This window comes from Loxodonta africana, chromosome 26, assembly GCF_030014295.1.
Source record: "Loxodonta africana isolate mLoxAfr1 chromosome 26, mLoxAfr1.hap2, whole genome shotgun sequence".
NCBI lineage: Eukaryota > Metazoa > Chordata > Mammalia > Proboscidea > Elephantidae > Loxodonta > Loxodonta africana.
Window position 1 is genome coordinate 45689617 of NC_087367.1, and position 25028 is coordinate 45714644.

A 25028-nucleotide genomic window follows, 5' to 3' on the forward strand; every position below is an offset into this window, starting at 1 on the left:
AATATTTAAAAAAAATTGGTTAGCAGCACTTACAAAAATACCTTGTGGAGGGAGGGTGTGGTTGGCAAACAAAAGGCATTTGTTATTTGCCTAAAAATACAATACTCTAAAGGACAAATTTCTTTGACTAAAAAAAAAAAAAATTCTCTAAACAGGAAGGAAATAATAAAAAAAGAGACATCAGGAAGGAACAAAGAAGACAGTACACAAAGATATGAGTAAATACAGTAGACTTCCCTTCATTTCTTGAGTTTTCTAAATATGTTTGATGGTCGGAGCAAAAATTATAAAATTATTATAAACAGAAGTACTACACTTCACTCAAACTGGTACAATGATGAACTGGTAGACTGTGGTAACTTACATATTCATAACGCAATACCTAGAGCAACCACTAAAAATTACACAAAAACACTATAGATAAATCAAAAAGGTGTAATAAAAAACATTCAAGTAATCCACAAAAAGTGAGGAGAAAAGAAAACAAAAATAAAATGGTAGACTTAATCTTAACATAACAGCGATTACATTAAAGTTAAATGGTCTAAATACACCAATTGGAAACCCTGGTGGCATAGTGGTTAAGAGTTATGGCTGCTAACCAAAAGGTCAGCAGTTTGAATCCACCAGGTGCTCCTTGGAAACCGTATAGGGCAGTTCTACTTTGCGGTATAGGGTTGCTATAAGTCAGAATCGACTCGAGGGTAACGGGTTTGTTTTTTTTTTTTTTTTTTTATATGTATACACAAAGTAAAAGACAGAGATTGGAAGAGTGGATTTTAAAAAATTATCCAACTATATACCGTCTAGAAGAAATTCACATCAAATATAACAGAATCCCCAAACCCACTGCCATCGAGTCAATTTCAACTCATAGTGACCCTATGGGGCAGACTAGAACTGCCCCATAGAGTTTCCAAGGAGTACCTAGTGGATTTGAACTGGCAACCTTTTGGTTGGCAGCTGTAGCACTTAGCCTCTACGCCACCAGGGTCTCCTTATAATAGTATAGGCAGGTTGAATGGAAAAAGATATATCATGCAAGTCTTAATCAAAAAAGCAGGATTGGGTATGTTAATAACAGAAAAAGTAGATGTCAAAGCAAAGAAAATTACCAGGAACAGAGAGAAACTTATATAATAATAAAAAGATCAACTCACTAGACATAGCAAAGCACCAAAAACAGAGCAAAAAAATATGCGAAGCAAAAACTGATGGAACTGAAAAGAGAAATAGACATATCTATGATTATAGTTTAAGACTTCGACACTCCCTCTCTGAACCACTATACAGAAAATCAACAAGTATATAGAAGAACTCAAAAACACCACCAATCGACAGGATCTAAGTGACATTTACAGAACACTCTACTAAACAACAGTAAGATACACATTCTTTTCAAGTGCCCAGGGAACATATACCAAGAGAGACCATATTCTCAGCCATGAAACAAAACTTAACAAATTTAAAAGAATTGAAATTATATAGAGTATATTTTATGACTACAATGGAATCAAACTAAAAATGAATAACAAAGATAACAGGAAAATTTCCAAACACTTGGAAACTAAACAACTAAAGTAAATAATCCATGGAAGGAAGTTACAAGGAAAATTTTAAAAAATACATTGAACTGATGAAAATGAAAACACAACACATCAAAATTTGTGAGATACAGCTAAAGCAGCGCTGCAAAGGACATTCACAGCACCAAATACATATATCAGTAAAGAGGAAAAGTCTCAAATCAATAACCTAAGTTTCCACCTTGTCGTGGATTGAATTGTGTCCCCCAAAATATCTGCCAATTTAGCTGGGCCGTGAGTCCCAGTATTGTGTGATCGTTCATCATTTTACATGATTTCCCTCTGTGTTGTAAATCCTATCACTATGATGAGATGAGATGGATCAGTAGCAATTACATCAATGAGATATATAAGATTAGACAGTATCTTAAGCCAATCTCTTTGAGATATAAAAGAGAGAAGTGAGCAGAGAGACAGGGGGATCCTTATACCGCCAAGAAAGCAGTGCTGGGAGCAGAGTGCACCCTTTGGACCTGAGCTTCCTTTGCTGAGATGCTCCCAGACCAAGGGAAGACTGATGACAAGGACCTTCCTCAGAGCTGACTGAGAGAGAAAGCCTTCCCCTGGAGCTGGTGCCCTGAATTCGAACTTCTAGCATACTGGACTGTTAAAGAATAAACTTCTCTTTGTTAAAACTATCCCCTTGTGGTATTTCTGTTCTAGCAGCACTAGATGACTAAGACACACCTCAAGAACCTGGAAGAAAAAGAGCAAAATAAAGCCAAAGCAAGCAGAAGGAAGCAAATAAAGATAAGGAAAAAAGTCAATGAAATTGAAAACAGAAAAACAATAAAGAAAACCAAACAAAAAAACAGGTGGTTTCTTTGAAAATATCAATAAAATTGATAAACCTCTAGCAAGACTGACAAAGAAAAACAAAACAGCGAAAAAAACATATGTACTTTTATGAAAATACAGTGTAACTTCTACGTTTGTTTGCCAACTGCATCGTCTCCCCAAGAGATATTTTCGTAAGCACACTATACTAATTTTTTTACAGGAACATGTAAAAAAATAAAGTGAGGTGGTGGCACTTATGAAAATACATTGTGGTGGGAGGGCGAGGTTGGCAAACAAATGTAGAAGGCGCACATTATTTATGTTAAAATACGGTATTACCAATATCTGGGAAAGAAACAGAGGATATCACTATAGACCCTGCAGACATCAAAATGGTAATAAGGCAAACTATGAACAGCTCATGCATGTTCGATCAGTTTCAGACTGCTAAATCAATTTCAGCTGATAAAAATCTTCTATTTCTTCATATTTGGTCTTAGTGGTTGGTGCATAAATTTGAATAATAGTCGTATTAACTGGTCTTCCTTGTAGGCGTATGGATATCATCCTACCACTGACAGCGTTGTACTTCAGGATAGATCTTGAAATGTTCCTTTTGACGAAGAATGCAACACCATTCCTCTTTGAGTTGTCATTCCCAGCATAGTAGACTATATGATTGTCCAATTCAAAATGACCAGTTCCAGTCCATTTCAGCTTACTAATGCCTAGGATATCAATGTTTATGCGTTCTATTTCATTTTTGATGATTTCCAATTTTCCTAGATTCATACTTTGTACATTCCAGGTTCCGATTATTAATGGATGTTTGCTGCTGTTTCTTCTCATTTTGAGTCTTGCCAGTCAAGACGCATTGATAATTACTGGTGATTGGAATGCGAAAGTTGGAAACAAAGAAGAAGGATCAGTAGTTGGAAAATATGGCCTTGGTGATAGAAACAAGGCCGGAGATCGAATGATAGAATTTTGCAAGACCAACAACTTCTTAATTGTAAATACCTTCTTTCACCAACATAAACGGCGACTATACACATGGACCTTGCCAGATGGAATGCACAGAAATCAAATTGACTACATCTGTGGAAAGAGATGATGGAAAACTCAATATCATCAGTCAGAACAAGGCCAGGGGCCGACTGTGGAACAGACCATCAATTGCTCATATGCAAGTTCAAGCTGAAACTGAAGAAAATCAGAGCAAGTCCACGAGAGCCAAAATATGACCTTGAGTATATCCCACCTGAATTTAGAGACCATCTCAAGAATAGATTTGATGCATTGAACACTAGTGACTGAAGACCAGACGAGTTGTGCAAGGACATCATCCATGAAGAAAGCAAGAGGTCACTGAAAAGACAGGAAAGAAAGAAAAGACCAAGATGGATGTCAGAGGAGACTCTGAAACTTGCTCTTGAGTGGGGAGCAGCTAAAGCAAAAGGAAGAATTGATGAAGTAAAAGAACTGAACAGAAGATTTCAAAGGGCCTCTCAAGAAGACAAAGTATTATAATGACATGTGCAACGAGCTGGAGATGGAAAACCAAAAGGGAAGAACACTCTCAGTATTTCTCAAGATGAAAGAACTGAAGAAAAATTCAAGCCTCGAGTTGCGATAGTGAAGGATTCTATGGGGAAAATACTAAACGATGCAGCAAGCATCAAAAGAAGGTAGAAGGAATACACAGAGTCATTATACCAAAAAGAATTAGTTGATATTCAACCATTTCAAGAGGCGGCATATGATCAGGAACCGATGGTACTAAAGGAAGAAGTCCAAGCTGCTCTGAAGGCATTGGTGAAAAACAAGGCTCCAGGAATTGCTGGAATATCGATTGAGATGTTTCAACAAACAGATGCAGCGCTGGAGGTGCTCACTCATCTATGCCAAGAAATATGGAAGACAGCTTCCTGGCCAACTGACTGGAAGAAATCCATATTTATGCCTATTCCCAAGAAAGGTGATCCAACCGAATGTGGAAATTATAGAACAGTATCATGAATATCACACGCAAGCAAAATTTTGCTGAAGATCATTCAAAAACGGCTGCAGCAGTATATCAACAGGGAACTGCCAGAAATTCAGGCCAGTTTCAGAAGAGGACATGGAACCAGGGATATCATTGCTGATGTCAGATGGATCCTGGCTGAAAGCAGAGAATACCAGAAGGATGTTTACCTGTGTTTTATTGACTATGCAAATGCATTCGACTGTGTGGATCATAACAAACTATGGATAACACTGCAAAGAATGGGAATTCCAGAACACTTAATTGTGCTCATGAGGAGCCTTTACAGAGATCAAGAGGCAGTTGTTTGGACAGAACAGGGGGATACTGATTGGTTTAAAGTCAGGAAAGGTGTATGTCAGGGTTGTATTCTTTCACCATACCTATTTAATCTGTATGCTGAAGAAATAATACGAGAAGCTGGACTATATGAAGAAGAACGGGGCATTAGGATTGGAGGAGTACTCATTAACAACCTGCATTATGCAGATGACACAACCTTCCTTGCTGAAAGTGAGGAGGACCTGAAGCACTTACTAATGAAGATCAAAGACCACAGCCTTCAGTATGGACTCCACCTCAACATGAAGAAAACAAAAATCCCCACAACTGGACCAATGAGCAACATCATGATAAACAGACAAAAGATTGAAGTTGTCAAGGATTTCATTTTACTTGGATCCACAACCAACAGCCATGGAAGTAGCAGTTGAGAAATCAAAAGACACATTGCATTGGGCAAATCTGCTGCAAAGGACCTCTTCAAAGTGTTGAAGAGCAAGGCTATCACCCTGAAGACTAAGGTGCGTCTGACCCAAGCCATGGTATTTTCAATCGCATCATATATGCATGTGAAAGCTGGAGAATGAATAAGGAAGACCGAAGAAGAGTTGACGCCTTTGAATTGTGGTGTTGGCGAAGAACATTGAATATACCACGGACTGCCAAAAGAACGAACAAATCTGTCTTGGAAGAAGTGCGGCCAGAATGCTCCTTAGAGGCAAGGATGGCGAGACTGTGTCTTACATACTTTGGACATGTTGTCAGGAGGGATCAGTCCCTGGAGAAGGACATCATGCTTGGCAGAGCACAGGGTCAGCGGAAAAGAGGAAGACCCCCAACGAGGTGGATTGACACAGTGGCTGCAACAATGAGCTGCAACAATGATTGTAAGGATGGCTCAGGACAGGGCTGTTTTTTGTTCTGTTGTGCATATGGTCATTATGAGTCAGAACCAACTCGCTGGCACCTAACAACAAAGAACATGAACAACTCTCAAGCCCTGGTGGCATAATGGTTAAGAGTTTAGCTGCTAACCAAAAGGTTGGCAGTTCGAATCCACGAGCCACTCCTTGGAAACCCAATGGGGTGGTTCTACTCCGCCCTATAGGGTCATTATGACTCGGAATTGACTCAACGGCAATGTGTTTGGTTTGGTTTTGTCATATGAACAACTCTATACACATGAATTTGACAACTTAAATGAGATGGAACAATTAATCAAAAAATACAACTCACCCAATATGAAATAATGTGGACTAGTCCTATAACTAAAAATAAAATTGAATTCTTAATTTTAAAACTCCCCAAAAACAAATCTCCAGATCCAGATGGTCTCACTGGAGAATTCTAACAAACGCTTAAAGGAGAATTAACTTCATTTCTACACAATCTGTTCCAGAAAACAGAACAAGAGGGAAAATTTCTCAGTTCATTTCGTGAAGCTAGTTATTACCCCAGGGAGGCCTGACGGTGTGGTGGTTAAGTACTCAGCTGCTGACCCAAAGGTCAGCAGTTCAAACCCACCAGCCACTTACTCCGTGGGAGAAAAATGTGGCAGTCTGCTTCCGTAGAGGTTACAGTCTTTGAAACCTATGGGGCAGTTCTACTCTGTCGTACAGGGTTTCTATCAGTTAGAATCATCTCAACAGCAGTGGGCTTTTTTAGTATTACCCTGATACCAAAACCAGAGGAAGACGGTACCAAAAAAAACAAAACTACAGGCCAATATCCCTCATGAATTTAGACGAGAAAAATTCTTAACAAAACATGAGCAAATAGAATTCAAGGGTATATAAAAAGAATTATACACAATGGTGAGGTGGAGTTTATCGCAGGTATGGTTCAATATTCCAAAATCAATCAATGTAATCTTCTTTATTAACAAGTTAAAGAAGAATAAACACATGCTCATAAATTGATGCAGAAAAAGTATCGACAAAATTCAACACTCATAACATGATAAAAACTCTTAGAAAAATCAGAATAGAGGAGAACTTCCTCAACTGGATAAGGAGCATCTATAAAACACCTATAGTGATCATCAGACTTGATGGTTGGGGAGAGACTGAATGCTTTCCTCCTAGCTTCAGGAAGAAGGCAAAGATGTCCACTCTTATTCAGCATAGTGCTAGGAGTTCTAGCCAGCGTGAAAAGGTAAGAAAAGGAAATAAAAGCCATGCAGACTGGACGAAATGAAACTGTCCCTACTTTCTGATGACTGCGTAGAAAACCCCAAGGAATCCACCAAAAATCCTGTAACTAAGAAGTGAGTCCAGCAAGGTCACAGGATATAAGATAAATGTACAAAAAAATTATTTTTGTATGCTAGCAATGAACATGCGGACACCAAAATTTAAAATGCAATATCATCTACAACTGCTCAAAAATTGAAACACATTAGTGTTAGTCTAACAAATCATGTACAGGACTCTCATGTTAAAAGTTATATAACACTGATGGAAGAAATTAAAGAAGATCTCAATAAATTGGGAGACAAACCATGTTCATGGATTGGAAGTCTTAGCATAGTAAAGATGTCAATTCTCTCCAAATTGATATACAGGCTTAACACAATTCCCACCAAATTCAGGAAGATTTTTTGTAGATATATACAAGATTATTCTAAAATGTATGTGGAAATGCCAAGGAACTTGAATAGCTAAAACAATTTCTAAAAAGAAGAACAAAGTTGAAGGAATCAATGTACATGCTTTCAAGATTTATATCGCTACAGAAATCAAGCCTGTCTGGTATTGGTGGGGCAAAAGACACACAGGCCAGTGGAAGTGAATAGAGAAACCAGAGGTAGACCCACACAAACACGCCCAACTGATTTTTGACCAACGTGCAAAAGCAGTTTAATGGAGAAAAAATAGCCTTTTCAACAAATGGTGCCAAAGCAACTGAACATCCACAGGCAAAACAAAACACCTCCACCTAACGCTTATACTTCACATAAAAATAACTTAAAATGAATCATGAACCTAAATGTAAAATGTAAAAATATAAAAAAATTTAGGAAAAAAATCCTCAGGACCAAGGGCTTAGTAAAGAATTCTTAGACATGACACCAAAAGCGCAATCCATAAAAGAAAAAAAAAATCAATGAATTGGACTTCGTCAAAATTAAAACTTTTGCACTGCAAAAGACTCTGAAAAGAAGATGAAAAAACAAGTTACAGAGCGGGAGGAAATATTTGCAAACCACATATCAGACAAAGGACTGGTATCTAGAATATATGAAGAATTCTCAAAGCTCAACAATAAAAAAAAACCAATCCAATTAGAATATGGGCAAAACACATTTCACGAAAGAGGACATACAAACGGCAAATAAGCACATATAAAGATATTATCATTAGCCTTTAAAAACCAAACCAAGCCCACTGCCGTCAAGTCAATTCTGACTCATAGCAACCTGTGGAGTAGAACTGCTCCACAGGGTTTCCAAGGAGCGGCTGGTGGGTTGAAACTGCTGACCTTTTGGTTAGCAACCAAGCTCTTAAACCACTGCGCCACCAGGGCTCCTCATTAGCTATTAGAGGAATGCAAATTCAAACCACAATGAGATATCACTACACATCTATCAGAATGGCTAACAAATAAAAATAGCGACAACACCAAATGCTGGTGAGGATGGAGAGCTATAGGACCTGACAAGCTTCTTTGGAAAAGTTTGGCATTACCTAACAAAATTAAACATACACTTGGTTCTACTCCACGACTTATCTACTTGATACATAGCTTAGAAAACCTTTTCACGGGTGCATCAGGGAACATGTAAACGATATTCATAATGGCATTGCTTGTATTAGCAGAGACGAAACTGGATGCATTTTTCATGTGAATTCCCTGGTTTTGCTATGGTTATGTAAGATCTTATTACCAGTGGCAACTGGGTGAGGATACACTAGATCTCTTTGTACTATTTTTGCAACCTCTATGTGTGTCCAAAATTATTTCAAAATTTAAAAACTGGACATAATTTACTGCAAACGATTACGTAAGCTGGGGCAAACGGTGGAAGACTAAACAGCAGTGAAAGTGAAAGAACTGCTACTATATGCATTAACATAATGCCCAGGAATATAATGCTAAGAAAAAAGCAAGTCATAAGAGAAAATATACAGTTTGATACCTTAAAAAAAAAACAAACCCATTGGAGTCAAGTCAATTCTGACTCACAGAGGTCCTATAGGACACAGTAGAGCTGCCCCATAGGGTTTCCAAGGAGCCACTGGTGGATTCAAACTGCCAACCTTAACCACTGCTCCACTAGGGCTCCTTGACACCTTGTATAAAGTCCAAAAGATACAAAACAAGGTATTGTTGAAGGACACATCCAAATGTGATCAAACTCCGAGAAAAGCCAGGGTTCTGCATTTCTGCCTGGGGGAGGAAGGGAAGGAGGTAGAGTAGAGGGAAATCCAAGGAAGCCTCAAAAATATTGTAACCGTTCAACTTCTCCAGCTGGATGGAGCATACATGGGCATTGTTATAGGTAGGCCTTTTTTTTTTTTTTTAAATCACTTACATACATACTCTTACTAGGAAGCTTTACATAATTTAAAAAATGGAACAGAAAGATGCTAAAAAAAAAAAAAACCCACTGCCGTGGAGTCAATTCCGACTCATGGCAGCCGAGGTGGAAGGAATTTTCTCCAGTGGGGTTGCCAAGCTGAGTGTCACAGTAGTCACATTTTCTGCTGCCCGGAGAAAGCCTGTCTGTTCTAGAGCAGGTAAAAGACAAGACCCAAAACAAAAGGAGACAAAACAGTGATAAAAGATGGAGAAGGGCCAAGGGGAGGGAAAAGGAGGCCGGAGCAAACTTGGAGTCCCTGAGGCTCCGACTGCCACAGCACAATGCCCACGTTCTGTGAGCAACATATCTGCTCCAGCCGCATGAACCAGCCCATGCCGCTGTGCATTCAGTATTTGGAGTTGGGCTTTTGTCATATGAATTGGAAGAATCATGACTGACAGATTCCCACCATGCATCCTGGCCCATAGTCATGCCATCTGGGTTGGATAAGCCCATGGGCTGACTCTGGCCTAGAGGTGCCCAGAAATGCTGGTACCCCTCCCCTCTCTCATCTACTGCCACACCACCTTGTGTGTGAAGGATCAGAGAAGGTACACAACATGCCAAAGCTTACCTAAAAGACAGTGCTCTTTCTGTCTCTCCTCAGCAGCCTGGTCTTGTTGGGGGGCGGTGGTTGGTTTAGTGGCAGAATTCTTGCCTTCTATACGGGGGACCCAGATTCAGTTCCTGGTCAGTGCACCTTATGCTCACCCACCATCTGTCTGTCAGTGGAGGCTCACTAGTCGCTATGACGCTGAACAGGTTTCAGCAGAGCTTCCAGACTAAGACAGGCTAGGAGATCTACTTCTAAACTTCAGCCAGTGAAAACCCTGTGGATCACAATGGTCCAGTTCACAGCTGATCATGAGGACCTGGGCAGGATTTTGTTCCATTGTGCACAGAGTCATCTCAGCTGCCTTGTCTTACCACAGATGATTTTCTCAGGACAGGATGAGAGGGTATAGGAAGACAGATGGTGCGTGTCAGAGGAATGCTGCCTGGTTGACTGACTTGACCAATAATTCCCTTGGCCCTTCTGTGGAGGTACCACGGGATGGACTGTGACTTGGGAGTCTCACCTCCTTCTACAGCTTCATTCAGCCTCATGCTGGACATGATCTCCTGAGACAGCAGGATACCCAGAACAGAGGTTTGGGAGTTTGGAGAGTTACCCTGAGCCTGATGCTGGGCACCAAAACCAAAAAACCAAACCCGTTGCCATCTAGTCAATTCCTACTCATAGTGACTCTATAGGACAGAGTAGAACTGCCCGATAGGGTTTCCAATGATTTGAACTACCGACCTTTCGGTTAGCAGCCAAACCTTAACCACTGTGCTGCCAGGGATCCGACGCCAGGCACAGCGGGGCAGATATCGTAGGGTGATGACCTACAAACCCTGGGGCTCCAAACCAAAGGTGACTATGAGAAATAGAACAGTTGTTCTGATTCGGGTTTTAGACATTCTGTCCGGCATTCAACAATTATTTATTAAGCTCTTACTGTGTGCAAGCTCTAAGCTAATTCCTTGGCATCTACAACTGGAGACTCAACCACTGCTTTTGTGGAACTTGCTGTCTAAGTTTTTAATTAGCAACGAGAGACTCTAGGTGAACAAAACAAGGAGATAATCCCAAGCATGCCCTGTAAATCAAATGTCCCCTCCACAGGTGAGAGCTTGCTTCTCACTTCAATCTCAGTTCCTCTCTCTCCCTTCCTGCACACACACACAAACTTGGTCCCAGACATCTGAATTACAATCCCAAATAAATGTTTACTAAACAGTCATAAAAGAGACTGCAAGGTGGCAGGACAATAAGAGATGGCTTTGTGAAACCTTAATTAACCAGAATGCCTTGTGATCAGGCTATCTTAGGAGCTCTTCCAGCCTTTGGCATCTAATCTTCTCACCCATTCACACCCACTTCGTGTGCCTGCAATGGGCCAAACAAATATAAAGGCGACCGGGAGGTCTCAGTCCTGTCCTCCAGGAGCTCATTGCCCAGATGCACATAACTGCCAGGGCAGGAGTGGCATTGTCAGGCTGGTGGGCCCAGGGTCAAAAAATCCAGACCACTGTCCTGGAGATGGCCATGCTGTCATTTGGGGCGTCATTGCTCCTTTTTTCCCGTTGGGCAAGAGTTCGGATTTAGGACAAAATTATTCCTAAGAATGATTCATTTGAGGTAGGCACCCCCAATATTACCGCCTCTTCTCTCACTGTTCAGATCTGCGGGGACACCTATGGACCCCACGAAGCCACCGAGATTAAGGGTCTGGGCCTAGACAATGAAGACGGGCTGGAGGCTACAGGGGGCGACAGTCGAGCCCCATCTGAACCAGGTACAGTCGAGCCCCATCGAGCCCCATCTGAACCAGGTACGTCTTCCCACTCCAAACGTCTACCACATCCTGGCTCTCAAGCCACCTCCTTTCCTTTCCGCCCTCTCGGACCGGCTGCGCCGTGCATCGATGTCTCGGGAGGTGGAGGAGGGGAATGACATCTGGGTTTAAAAGACCAGAAACAAACGTCCCCTGACAATTTCTTGTCATTTTTTCTGGGTTCGAAAAAGAATTAGAATGGAGAAGACAGGCGTAGAGACAGCAAGAGACGGTCCGATCTGGGGGACTCTCGCAGACGCTGCGAGACGGCTCTCTCCCGCTCGGCTGCCGGCTCCGGGTGGGCGGGTGTAAGCCCCCCGGCCCCGCAGCGCAGCGGGCCCCGCATGACATCAGAGGCTGGGGAGCGCGCAGAGCGCAGGCGCCGGTGGAGGGAGGCAGGAGGAGGGCAGACTCGCACCGCTCGGGAGAGCGCTCCTCCGCCCCGCGCGCCGTCTCTGCGCCCGGCTCCACCCGCGCCCCGCTGTCCGCGCTGCGCCTCGGGCGTCCAGTGCGCGCCCCTCGCACCGCAGCAAGCGCAGTCCTCGGCAGCCCAGCCCCAGCGTCCCTCCTCCTCTTCCTGCGCTGCCGCCGCCGCAGCTGCCGCCGGACACGCAGCCGCAGGCCCGGCCCGGGACTCAGCTGGGGAGTCAGGGACGCGCGCAGCCAGCCCTTCCCCCTCCGGCTCCCGCACCGCCGGCCGCCTCCCCTCGCCTTCCTCCTTTCCTCCCTGCTTCTGCGCTTCTTCCTCCTCCTCCTCCTCCTCGCCCGGCCTCGGCTGCCAGCATCATGTCCGCAGGGGGAGATTTTGGGAACCCACTGAGAAAATTCAAGTTGGTGTTCCTGGGGGAGCAGAGCGGTAAGTACCCGGCTTATTCTCTTGGCTTGGCGCCGACTCGACCCCTGCTACGAAATCATCCATCCCTCGGGGACCCCCACCCCCGCCCCCGGCCCTGGCGGAGAGGGATGGAGAGGGGGAGATCGGGGCCGGCTCGGGCGGAGCCGGCTGGGGAAGAGCCAAGGATGGGGACGGAGGAGACCCTAGGGCCGTAGAGGTGGGGGTCAGGGTGGGGTCTGCGGTGGGGGGCTAGCGGCGCGCCGCGGGGTGTGAGTGAGTGCAGGTGCGGCGCGGCGGGGAGGCCGGAGGGCGGCGGCTCTCTCGGGGGCGCCGGCCAAGGCGTGAAAGCGCCGGGCTCGCTGGCTGGCTCGCACTGCGGCACCGGCTGCGGGCGACAGCGCAGGTGGCAGGGCGCGGGCGGGGATGCGGGGAGACAGACGCCCCTCTTTGGAGAACGGGGCGGGGTCGGGTCTGGCCGCCCCCTACCTGGCTGGCGGGAGGGGTTCCCTGCAGACCCTGCCCGGAACCGTGCGTTAGGGCACGTCCCGGCCCTGGGGCCAGACGGCCGCAGCGGGTGGGGCGAGGAAAGGCAGACACTTGCCTCCTGTGGAAAGAGCAGACACAGGCTATGGGGGAAGAGGGCGCCTACCTCCCCAGACTTACATCCGACTGGGCACAGAAGGTTCTAGACCCGCAGCCCTTCACCGCCGTGTGTTAGCCTCTTTTGGGCTCAGGGGTCTGGGCGATAGAATGAGGGTTCCCAATGCGCGGCAGATATGGGGGATGGTACAGAGGTGCCTCACACAGAGAGGCTGTGAAGCCTGGTGCTGGGCAGAGAAAGGCCCAGGACACGCCCTGCTTGGCCTCCCAGCACCCCTTTGGAGATGGGAGATCATCAGTGGATTCTGCCCACCCCCACCGCCCAGCTCACCGCCATTCTTGGGGGAGGGGAGGTCAGCGTGGCAGCGGTCCAGAGCCGGGAGGAGTGGTGGGGGAAGAGGAACAGGGAACAAACCGCTTCACTGCTGCCCAGCAGCCTCCCCGGGGTAAGCAGCTTCTCCGAAACCCGGGTTGGTCCGAAGGTGGGAAGACCAGATTGATGATCGTGGACCCTGCTGACACCTGTAGGAAGGAGTGGCTCCCAGAGCATCCCTCCGAAAGCCTGTCATCTGGGGCTGCAGGGAGACAAGCTGGGACCTGACTAGCTGGACTTTGGGAGGAGGCAGGCCCTGGAGGGCAGAACCCTCAGCTCTAGCGCTGCACTGCAGTCCAGTTAACCTGGTTTGGTGCAGATCTGTACAAAAGGACCAAGAGAAGGGCAACTTTGGAAGGATCTAGTGGTCTCAGGGAACAGTGCTACTGAGCTGTCTGTGCATGTGTGTTGTGGAGGTTGCCATCTGGCCATCTCCTGCCTGCTCAATGCTTGGGCCTGAGAAAGCTGTTAGAAGGTATACCAGAAGCAGGTATTTCAGAACAAGGTCAACTCAGCCATCCAGTCCTGTGTCCTGGCTCTTCCCTGTGCCTAGAAGGGGTTTCAGTGGTCTTCTTCACCTCCAAAATAAATAAATAAGTAAAACCAAACTCATTGCTATTGAGTCAATTCTGACTCATTGCGACCCTATAGGACTGGATAGAGCTGCGCCGCAGTTTCCAAGGAGCTGCTGGTGAATTCAAACTGCGAAACTTTTGGTTAGCCGAGCCCTTAAACACTGTGCCACCAGAGTATTTCTTCACCTCCAGACCCAGTAACCGCTAGACTTTACTGGGCCTGAAGCCTTGGGAGAGAAATCTGCCTGGATCAGGCATCCTGGGGGTTGAATTCCTAGCTGTTTCACTGTGAGCAAATTTGGAGACACTCTTCGTGCCTCAGTTGCTTGAGGGCAGTTCTCTTACTGCTTCATGTTTTCCTAGTGTCTCTCAAAAGCACCTGGAGCCTGTAGGTTCTCAAGAAACGTTTATGTCAAGTCTGAACAAGTTTCAGCAAAGTACCAGGAGTTTGATGAGGAAGATGTTTCTGGTCAGTTTGAGTGAAAACCCTGGGCTCCCTCAGAACCTCTGATGGGCTCTGTAAACCCCCCATTGCACCTAAAATTACAAAAATGAAAGTCAGAGACCTAAGCGATGGAGCCCACCACCTCCACCACATGTGTTGATGGGAAGCTTGAGCCCCAGGGAGCGGGGTGGGCCTGCCCAGAGTCCCATCGTGGGTTGTTAACAATCCTGGAGCTGGAACCCGTGTCTCCTATCCACAGTGCACCGGTTTTCACTGGCATGTCATTGAGAAATGAGATGACCTTGAACTGGGGAAGCCAAGAATTGGGGAGCCTTCCTGAGAGAAGGTGGAACGTTGCCACCGTCTGCACAGGCTGTGGCTGGGTTGGACGAGCTGGTGGGAATGCTGGACTAATTGGTTGGGGGCCAGGGTTTATGGGCCCTTGGAACACAGTCATGAGGGATTAGAGGCACCGCCAACAATGAGTCTGGCTACTGGCCACCCCGGTCCCTTCTGGCAGGGAGCCCCAGGGCCCTGAAAAACCTCCTCCTACTGTTTGTGTCATTAGTGGATTGTTTACCTTAGGTTTCACAGAACGTTGCAGGTCTCTGGGTTAGGTAGGGGACATGCCCATCCTGAGTCTGGTGGGATGGGGGGATCTCCACTGCAGCTACTGCTTCCTTCTGCACTCCAAAACCATCTTGCTTACATACAGCTTTGTGTGTGTTGGTCCTTTGTGCCAGCATCCTCTGTGGCCTGTGAGGTTAAAGGAACCCCCTGCCATCTGACTGTCACCCCCACCCTGGTTGTCACTCCCTGTGTGACCTTAGAGGTCCCTCATCTTTAGTACATCGGGGACTTGGGCCAACTGAGCTCGGCAGAACTTTTCTGAGCAGCATAGGCTTGGCTATATGAGCGGAGAGCGGCCAGGGGAAGGCACTGGAAGGATACAGTCTTCTCTTGCTTCCCGTGCGTGGCATAGTGGCAGCATCAGTCTAGGCCATTGGCCTAAGGCAGCTGGAGGGTACTTTGGCCAGATAATCCCCAGGTGGACATCAGGCCTTCAGAGGTACCAGGGAACTGGTTTGAGTGGGAAGCCCTTGAGGAGCCACTCTGAAAAGAACACCTCCAGCCTGTGAGCAAGCGCCCCTTCCCAGCAGCAGCTTGGCTGCTGTCTCCTGGCCCATGGAATACAGGCTGGCTGAGTGTCAGCCTGGCATGGATGGAATTGTGAGGAGGGTGCTGTTTGACCCAGGGTAGGAGATATCCTGGCATTACGGAGGCTGTGCAATCCTGCTAGTGGTCAGATGGCTGGCTGTGCCAGCAGGGCACACTCTTGTGCTGATGGCAGTGATGGCGACATGGGGGACATGTGTTCCAGTCCCCGCCTGGGGCCCTGGGTGGCATCCAGAGAAGACAAGCCTGAGCAGGTGTCTGGGGAAGGAGAGTGGGCCTGTGAGACACACATCTTCCTCCTGAATTCTGCAGTCCACCGTGACTTTGGTTTGTGTGGGGCTTGAGGTTTCCCTGAGTGCATCTGAGTGTGTGGTGGTGGGAGGGAGGCGAAGGGTGTGTCTACTGCACCCCCGTCTGTTCTGATCTCCCCTTCCCTGAGACTCCTCCAGCCGAAGCTTGGGGATGGAATGGACACAGGAAAGTCCTGCCTGTTTTCCCAAGCCAGTGCCAGCCAGCCAAATTCTCCCTCTGACCAGCTGCCTTCCCTGTCCTGGCCCAGCAGGAGTTCCCCTCTACATAGAGCACAGTGGGAACCATGTGCCCTGGAGTTGTGCAGTGCAGGGACCCTGTAGGCAGCTGCCCTTTGGTTGTTCAGTCATTGGTTCATTCATCCCTTTCTCCCTTCCTCCATCATCTGTTCATTTATGTAATCAGATCTTTGAGTGCACCGCTGCCCTCATAGAACTTATGGCCCACGGGCAACACGGATATTTACACACATAATTACAGTAAAGGTCTATAAGAGTCATGACGGGAGCAGGGAGGAGACAGGCTGCTTTTAGGAGCATAGAGCTGGGGCGTGTGACCCAGCTTTGAGGTGTTAGAGGTGGCTTCCTGGAAGAGAGGCTCCTGTAGACAAACAGGCTGGTATGCCTTCATCTTTGGTCTGGGTAATAGGTCTTGCAAGGAGCCCACTGTCCCTAGAGAGAAGTATCCATTCTTCTGCCCTGCTCTATAGAGAAAGCATATAGTGTGGAGGAGCAGGAGGAGGATAAGGGTGACTTGCAGGTGTCTGGCTTGCTGGTGCTGAGTGGGGGTCATCCCACCATTCTCATCTCGTCACTCTCTGGTTAAGGGCTGGGGATCGTCACGGCCCCTCCTGCGTGCCTGGAGACTCTCACACACCTGACACGCCTCTGTCCTCAGCCTAGCCTGACCCCTGCCCTCCCACCAGCCACTCGCCCCCCATGACCACACAGATAACCCTCCACTGACCACGTGGTTGTGCCCGAAGCGTGCCCCAGATGTTTTCTCCTCCCCGGCTCCCCCCGGCCGCCCTTGTTCTGGTGTGCCCAGCTCCTTCCTGCCCGGCTGGGCTGCCAGCCCACCGCACGCACCATGACACGGACTTTTTGGCCCTGAGCATTTTGTTTTTCGCAGTTAATCAACTGCTGCCCCGTGACCTCCCTTCTGTCATCTTTGTTAATTAAGGGTTTTAAAACGTTTGTTAACTTTTTAGACACAAAAATCCTAAGTGAATTTTAAACACTTCTTAAGGGCAAGGATTCTGTCTTAGTCACCTTTTTACCCCTCTCCACCAGCGGGCGGTTTATGCTCATTAAATCTCTTGATTTGAAAACGCTGAGATTATCTTCGCTGTGTGAGATTTGCGGATGGCCCATCAATAGATTAAAAGCGAAGAGAATCCAGGCAGCTTTGAAATAGGGTTTCTTCAGCCTTGACACCTGCGGCTTTCTCGAACCCTAGATTTTTACCTGCAACACTGAAGAATCTTTCTCAGAGGATTTGATTATTTAGCGTTGGTTTGGCCAACTCTCAGTTCGCCTCAAAGAACCCGAATTTCTCAGGGCACAGCTCTAAACAAATGCTGGAATATCAGAATGGCACAGGGCCCCAGGAGGAGGCGGCAGGGCCGCACCCAAGCCCGACTCTGCCAGCATGCACTTCGAGATCTCACAGAAACAGCCAAGCTGCTCTGTGCCTCAGTTTCTCAGTCTCGTCTCTCCCTCCAATTTTTCACCCTTCCTTGGCGGCTGGGATGAGAGAGGGCACCTTGAATGTTAGGGACAAATCCAGAACTTTAGCTTTTCTATTTGTTTAAGGAGGTGTGAGAGAGCCAAGGCAGACAGACAGCAGGATGAGAATCGCCCACACTTGGTATGAGAGAAGAGTGGTTCCCTCAGCTCTTCCTGTGGAGACGAGAGAACTAAACAGGGGAAGAGAGACTGCTAGGCTGTGTTCTGGCTGTACAGATGTGATTACCATCTTTTCCATGATCTGATTATCATTATCATTCACAGCCCTGAAGTTATAATGAATCACATTATAAAATAACAAAACACTTCGTTGTCATTTGGTTACTTATTACATTCCTAAACTCAGTCCATGAATATTCGTCCTAATTGGTTGTTGCCCTGATATTGCAAACTCTCCCAGGGCAGGCCCGGGGGCAGGGGTTCCATCTCTGCCGCATCTAGGCTTCAGATTCTCCCTGTCTTTTTTAACCCCTGCCTCCTCTGCCAGGGCCACCCGCTCCATGTTGCTGAATAAATGACCCATTGGGTATGCAGAGCAGTCTGCTCTCAGTGTAAAAAAGTGAGAGAAATTGTTGGACAGAATCACTGAAGAAGGTAAGAGAGAGGGTCCAGTCTCCACTTGCCATCGAGTCCATTCCAGCTCATGGTGACCACATGTGTGTCAGAGTAGCGTAGTGCTCCATCAGGTTTTCAGTGTCTATTTTTCTGAAGTAGGTTGCCAGGCCTTTCTTCCTAGGTGTCTCTGGGTGAACTCAAACTACCAACCTTTCTGTCAGCAGCTGAGTGCGTTAACCGTTTGCACCGTCCAGGGATGATGAGAGAGAGGTAGAACAGCAAAATCCATAAGCCTCTGGGTGGACTGCTATAAAAACTGTACTGGGCATTTTCTCAGCTGTCTGCCTGTCCTTCCTTTTTCATTTCTCACCACAGAGAAGAGGAGATGGGGAGCTCTGGGTGGAGGTTGGCAGGGGAAGCAGCAGACAGATTGTTCTAAGATGGGCAGCAAGCGGTTAGCTGGAAGATGCTTTTGTTTGCACCAGGAAGGCAGGCTGCCAGGAAATGGAACTCCAAGCAGGGCCTGGGGACTTGGAATGGTAGGGAGTCTTTGCTTCCTGGAACAAATGAAGGGAAGGACGGAAATCCGTAACTCCGAGAACTCTTACGTGAGCTTCTTTTCTGTGTACTGGAGCATGAAATTTCAAATTCCTATTAATATTTCCATAGTTGTTCCCCTAAACTAAGGGGTGTCTTTTTAAAAAGTAAGTTTTCACTACTACAGATACTTTATAGTTTTAATAGAATGATTTCTTTTTAGTAGGAAAGCGTATTTACCCTGATCTCTTGGTAACGAGGCTAGTGGGCGCCCCAGTAACTAGACCACATGCCCTGAACCAGGCACCACCTGTCCTCAGGTGGCAACATACCCAAGGCAGAGGGCGGGGTCCAGGAGGAAGCAGATGATACCTCGCCTCTGAAAGCAGAATAGGGGCCTTAAAGCAAAGGGTACTTCCAGGACATGCATAGAAAGAATGGCAGGCTGGAGCTCTGGCTGCAGACTTCGTGGCAGGTGCCTTGGCCTGGTTGGGTCAGGGGAGGAAGAAGACTTCCATCAGTGTTCATGCTATGCTGCGACCACAGCCGTCTCCCAGGGACTGGACGTTAGGGCTTGTTGGCCCTAATGGGGTCTCCCCAATAAAAGGGGCTGCCAGCATATCAGGTAACCAGCCTACCCAGTCACCCTGTGGCTAGAGCGAGGCTGGCTCAGCCAGGAGCAGGGCCTTTGTTTTGGGGAAATGGGCAACTGTTGGAGGACCTTCAGCTGGGGAGAAACCCAGTCTCATCCATGCCTAGGAAGGGAGCCATCATTCCAGGGCCTTGAAGAGGAGGATGGATTGGGAGGGGTCCAGACTGAGTCTGATGCAACGGAGTTGATTGCCCTCAGTTTCTCTGTCCTTCTTTCCATCAACCCTGGAAGGCATTTATTGAACACCCACAATGCCTGAGGCACCACACGGGGCACTTTATGCTTCCCAGAAACCCTGTGATAACTTGGGATTATCCCCCATTTTGAGGATTAGGGGAGGCAGAGGCTCAGAGAGAGATGGGCATGCCCAAGGACTCACTGCTAGCATGTGCAGAATAAATTAGAATTGGTACTCAGGTCACAATGAGAAACAATGAATGATTGGGTCTCATGCCTCAAAGGCAGGCAAAGGCCCCGAGTGTGGGGGCAGGGGAGGGCAGGATAACTTCGAGGTCTAAAGGGCACTGAGTCTACCATAAATGACATGGGGAATATATGTGCCAGGCTCTTGCTGAAGTGGAGCCAGCAGGCCACAGCATGGGAGGGGGTCCAGGAAAAGCCTTTGATCTCCCTCAGGCTGGGGAAGGGGGGACGAGCAGGAAGGAAGCAGGGGCTTCGTGTGGGAGTCTGGTTGAAGCTGGGATTGCATAGCAGACACTCCGTTATTAAATGCAGAATGAACTCCTTATTTGGGGTGATTGGAGAGAATTGATACTATGGGGGCAGCTAAAGTCCTCACAAGGCAGACCTTGTCATTGCCATGGAGGACAGAGGCTGCCCAGGTTGTAGCTGAGAATTACTAAGGAAGGAAGAACCAAACTAGGTGGCTGGTTCCCACCTGCGCTAGGGTAACCCTTCCCCTGGCTACACCCTCCGTCCAGGCCTGAAGATATCAGGACTCTGGATCTGCCACTGGCTGGTTGTAGGATTGGGCCTGGCTTCCGCCAGGTGTCCCTGAGGCTACTGAGCTAGGTGACATCTGGGGCTGATGGAGCGCTAATCCTGGTGTCATAATTCAGCACCAGCTTGGAGTGTGATGTTAACCAGTGTCACTCCCAGCCTGGAAGCAGGCACATCTCCTAGTTGCAGGGATTAAGACAAGGGATGGTGCTCACCAGCTATCTCCCACAACTACACCAGGACCTCAGGGCCTCTCCAGCCCTGCTACCTCTTCTCCTGGGAGGCATTCCCTACACCTGGGGCCCAGCCATCCCTGGTGTGCCCCCAGGGGCACTCTGGTTCCCGTCTCCTGGTGATGTGCTTGGCTCAGGTTGCCAGGCAACAGGTGCTGGCTATCCTGCACTTCCTGCTGTCAGGAAATATTTCTTCCACGCAGAGAGGAAGGACTCCTGTGAGCACAACAGGGCATGTAACAGCTGTGTGCTGCTGCCCCTGCCCCCGAGGAGAATGCTCCCAGGTGCTCCTAGCCCAGGACACTTCCTTCTTAAAGCCAAGTGGGTGGGTGAGTGGGCGGTGGTGAGCAGGGAGGGCAGGGAAAAGACCAGACCAAGTGGGACTTAGAAACCCACCCTAGTTGCTGCCTGCACCCCATCACTTACATCAGTTCTCCTGAGCCCTGAGCTTCTACCCCAGCCCACCTCTCGCTGTCAGACCACCCTGGGCTGGTTTTCCTCACCCGTACAGTAAGGTGAGCAGTGCCACCACGTGAGTAATCCGTAAGGTCTGATGCACCAATACAGGACACAGTGATGGAGACCCTGCATGGCACAGCTCTGCTCAGCAACACATGGGGTGGCCATGAGTCCGAATCGACTTGACAGCAAGTGGTTGGTTGTTGGTTAAAAGCTCAAGTGATAGGGAATTTTGTTAATGAAATAGTGACAGCGATCCCTGCTCCCCTGCCTTTGTAGATGTGTGAGGTTTTGTGAATCATTGATAATTTCTGTATCGTGAGCCACAGGGTGCCATCCTCATGATCCCACGGGTACAGCCGCTTATCTTCATTTTATAAATAAACTGAGGCTCTGAGAGGTGAAGGCTGTACGCAGGTTGCAGGATCCAGAAATGGTAACTGCTGAGCAGGGACGAGAGCCCAGGCCTCTAACTCCCTAGCCGGTGTTCTTTTACCCACCCGCACCCCCATTCCCTACGTAGCCACTGGACCAGCAGGAAATGGGGTGAGTTCACCCTGCTCCACCCCACGGGCACCCCCAGCACTCACCTTCGAAACGATGGTACTTCCCTGGATGGCCCAGCCTGAGTGGGCTGCAGGGGCAGAGGCTTTGTGGTGCTGTGAGTATTTGAGTTCAGACATATGAAGTGTTTAGAATAGTACTTGGCCCAAGGTAAGCAGCCAGTGTCTTAGTTTCTTAGTGCTGCTATACCAGAAGTACCACAAATGGGTGGCTTTAATGAATAGAAATTTATTTTCTAAAGTTTAGGAGGCTAGAAGTTCAAATTCAGGGCGCTAACTAGCTCTAGGGGAAGGTTCTCTGTCCGCTCTGGGAGAAAATCCTTATACAAGGTTCCTTGGTGATCTCTGGGTGGTATCAGTGCTTCCCCATTTGTGCTTCCTTGCTTCGCTGCCTAATTTGCTCCTTTTATGTCTCAAAAGTGATTGGCTTAAGACACACCATACACTGATAGGCCTCATTAATGTAACAAAGAAAATCCTATTTCCAAATGGGATTACATCCACAGGTATGTTGTTTTTGTTGTGTGCCTTCAAACTGTTCCAACTCACAGCAACCCCGTAGGACTGTAATAGGATTTCCTAGAGTGTAACGTTTACAGAAACAGACTGCCACGTCTTTCTCCTGTGGAGCGGCTGGTGGGTTCAAACCACTGACCTTTTGGTTAGCAGCTGAGTGCTCCTTCCACAGGTATAGAGATTAAAATTTTCAAACACATATTTTGGGGGAGACACAAATCTGTACAGCCAGTATTAATATTGTATATACAGGTAAGGCTGTGGACACACTTTGGTTGAAGGAGTCGAGGCAAGACTTCCCAGAGGAGGTTTGCACAATGAGCAAGAATTCTTCAACCGACAAGGGGACCTTGGTGAGCCAAGGTGAAGGGCATGGTTCACGGGGGCTAGAAGCAGAGAGGACCTGGCTTGGGTGGAGGAGAGTAGTGGAGAACTGGGCAGGGTCAGGCCTGGTTTCTACATGCAAGGTCTTCCCTGCAGGCAGTGGGGACCCACTGGGGCATTCTGATGGAGGAGGGACATGCTGATGGATTAAAAGGCAGGATGTGGCTTGATAGGAGGCAGGAGATCTGGGTGACCCGAACCAGGTAAGGCCGTGAACATTCAGAGGGTAGAATTTAGAGGAGGCACTTGTAAGAGGTGTACGCTTAAGCTTCCTTTCGGCTCTGAAGTTCTGCTCTCCTGGGGATGTATGCTCTCTCTGGGCCTGAAACTCACCCCCCAGTGCCCTGGTAACCTTTGCTTCCTGCCCTTCCCATCTTCTGCTCAGTCACTGCCCACGGAGGTTACTGAGCACCACTTGGGTATTCCTTTGTCAGTGTGGCTGCTAGGCGGAGAGAATCCTAACTATGCATCTTCAGTGATCACAGCAGTTTCCAGCCACTGCCAATGGCCCCTTTGAGCCAATGCCAGGTTAATTGTCTGTAGGTCGGGGTGAGTGGGAAGACCTGTCCCCTCAGCTTGGTGCTCAGTAAAGGTGTCTCCCCTGCCTACAGTTGCTGGTCAGAGGAAAACTGGCCTAGAAGCTGGCCACAAGCAACTCAGTGTACCCACTCTGGCCTGTCCAAACCCACTGTCATCCATCATTGCCCCCATACTTTGGACAGGGACAGGCAGAAGACCCATCCCCAGCTCAGGACTGGAGAGTTGTGGACTGTGGCTTTCACACCAAGATATAGGTCCCTGGAGACAAAGAAAATCTCCTCGGGGCGGGGATGTGCTGATTCTGAGGAAGGGAAAATGTTCTGTTCTGACCCTTTTGATGAGCGAGAGTAAACACCACACAGGCTGAACACAGTAAAGGGAAGCATTGAGAACAAATGTTTGTTTATTTCCCCTGCCATTTTGAGGGAGAGAGCCAGAAGGAAGAAGAGGGGGAGTCAAGAGGTACAAGGCAAGAGAGACCCGTGGAAGTACTGAGACAGAGGAGGGAGATGCCCACAGACGCTGAGCCCCCCAGACACAGTCACACACATAGGGAACAGACATGGGGACACAGACAGACCTAGATGTGCCACAGTTATGGTGCTTCTTGGCCATGCCACTGGGGCTTTGGAAACCAGACTGGTTTGCAGCACCAAGCAGTGGTGCTGTCCACTCCAAGGTGCTGACCAAATAAAATTATAGGCTGGAGGTTCCCATTGGAGCCATTGATGAGTATTGGGCACAGGAGTGGTGTGAGATGAGGAGCAGGGGCTGCTGCTGTAAGTGAGGGCTGATGTCCCCAACCTAGCAGAGCAGAAGGAGTGGAGAGGAGGGCTCTAACCATGTCGTTGGGGGGCGAAGGAGGATGTTCATCAGCTTCACTGCCTCAGTGCTACCAAAGCCGGGCTTTGAGGAGCAGACTGAGCTTTGGCATTTCCCTGCCCCCGAAGCCACCTGGCTCTACCCCACTGTGACCCAGTGTTTCCCAGACTTTGTCCCTGGGCTGCTGCGAGTAGGAATGGATCTTGGAGCCAGAAGATGTTTTAGTTCTCCTCTTCCCTGAGTTGAGCGCATCTCCAAGGAAAGTTTCTTCCATGGAGGAAATAACACTCCCAAGTTAGCCACTTATTTTTAGGGTATTCACATACCCTACTTGTAGCATCAGCATCTGGAAATTCTCCCCGATTCCAATATTAAACCCCACCCACCCACACACCCCACCCACATCCCGCCAAAACACTGCAGGCTGCTCCCCAGATTAGAATGTAGAATGAAGGCCTGAAAGCTGCCCACCAACTAACTAGTCCACCCACCCCAGTCCTCTCCCATACACCAGAAGAGGCAGAGTCCTGGATGTTGGGCCAGGAGAAACCAGCTTCCTTCCTGCCTCCATCATGCAGCAAAAGGGCCAATCTAAGCCAGAATTCTACACTCGGTTTTAGCCAAAATACTGAGAAGCAGTTATGCCATAGTTCTGGTCTGGATAGCAATGGCAGCTCTTCTACCTACCTTAGCTTGGGAAAGAACTGGGTTGATGTGCGTGTGAGGGCACTTGATAACTGAGCACGGAAGAGCGCAAATACACGGTGCAGTAGAAGGAGCAGAGTTCAGCCCCTGCCTACACGTAGTCTGCAGCCCATAGCCTCAGTCTAGGCTATTGACCAGATGGGACAGCTTCAGTCTTAAGGGAAAGAGATTTGTGAGGTATTTTTCTAGGTGATCAGCCCAGTTCACCAAAGTTGGAGAGAAAGCAGAGGCTGAGTGAAGAGTAATGACTGCATTTTAGCCACAGTGATACTTACGCACCATCTCTTAGGAGCCTGTGTATGTGGGACAGACAGTGTGGTGGGCACACCCTAAGGTGACCCACCAATGAGTCACTCTCTTGTCTAATCCCCTTCCCTTGAGTGCAGGTGGAACTTCTGGCTTGC

The 25028-nt window shown here is 47.9% G+C and overlaps 1 protein-coding gene across 1 annotated transcript in view; it reads left to right on the top strand.

Moving 5' to 3' along the window:
- Positions 1-12361: 12361 nt before the first annotated feature.
- The window catches only part of RAB6B (RAB6B, member RAS oncogene family), a 72409-nt gene continuing 59742 nt past the window's right edge, over positions 12362-25028 (top strand). The window contains exon 1 of the mRNA XM_064277295.1: positions 12362-12493. Coding sequence (XP_064133365.1) covers positions 12424-12493 — 70 coding nt within the window. The 5' untranslated portion in view covers positions 12362-12423. The remainder of the gene's footprint in view (positions 12494-25028) is intronic.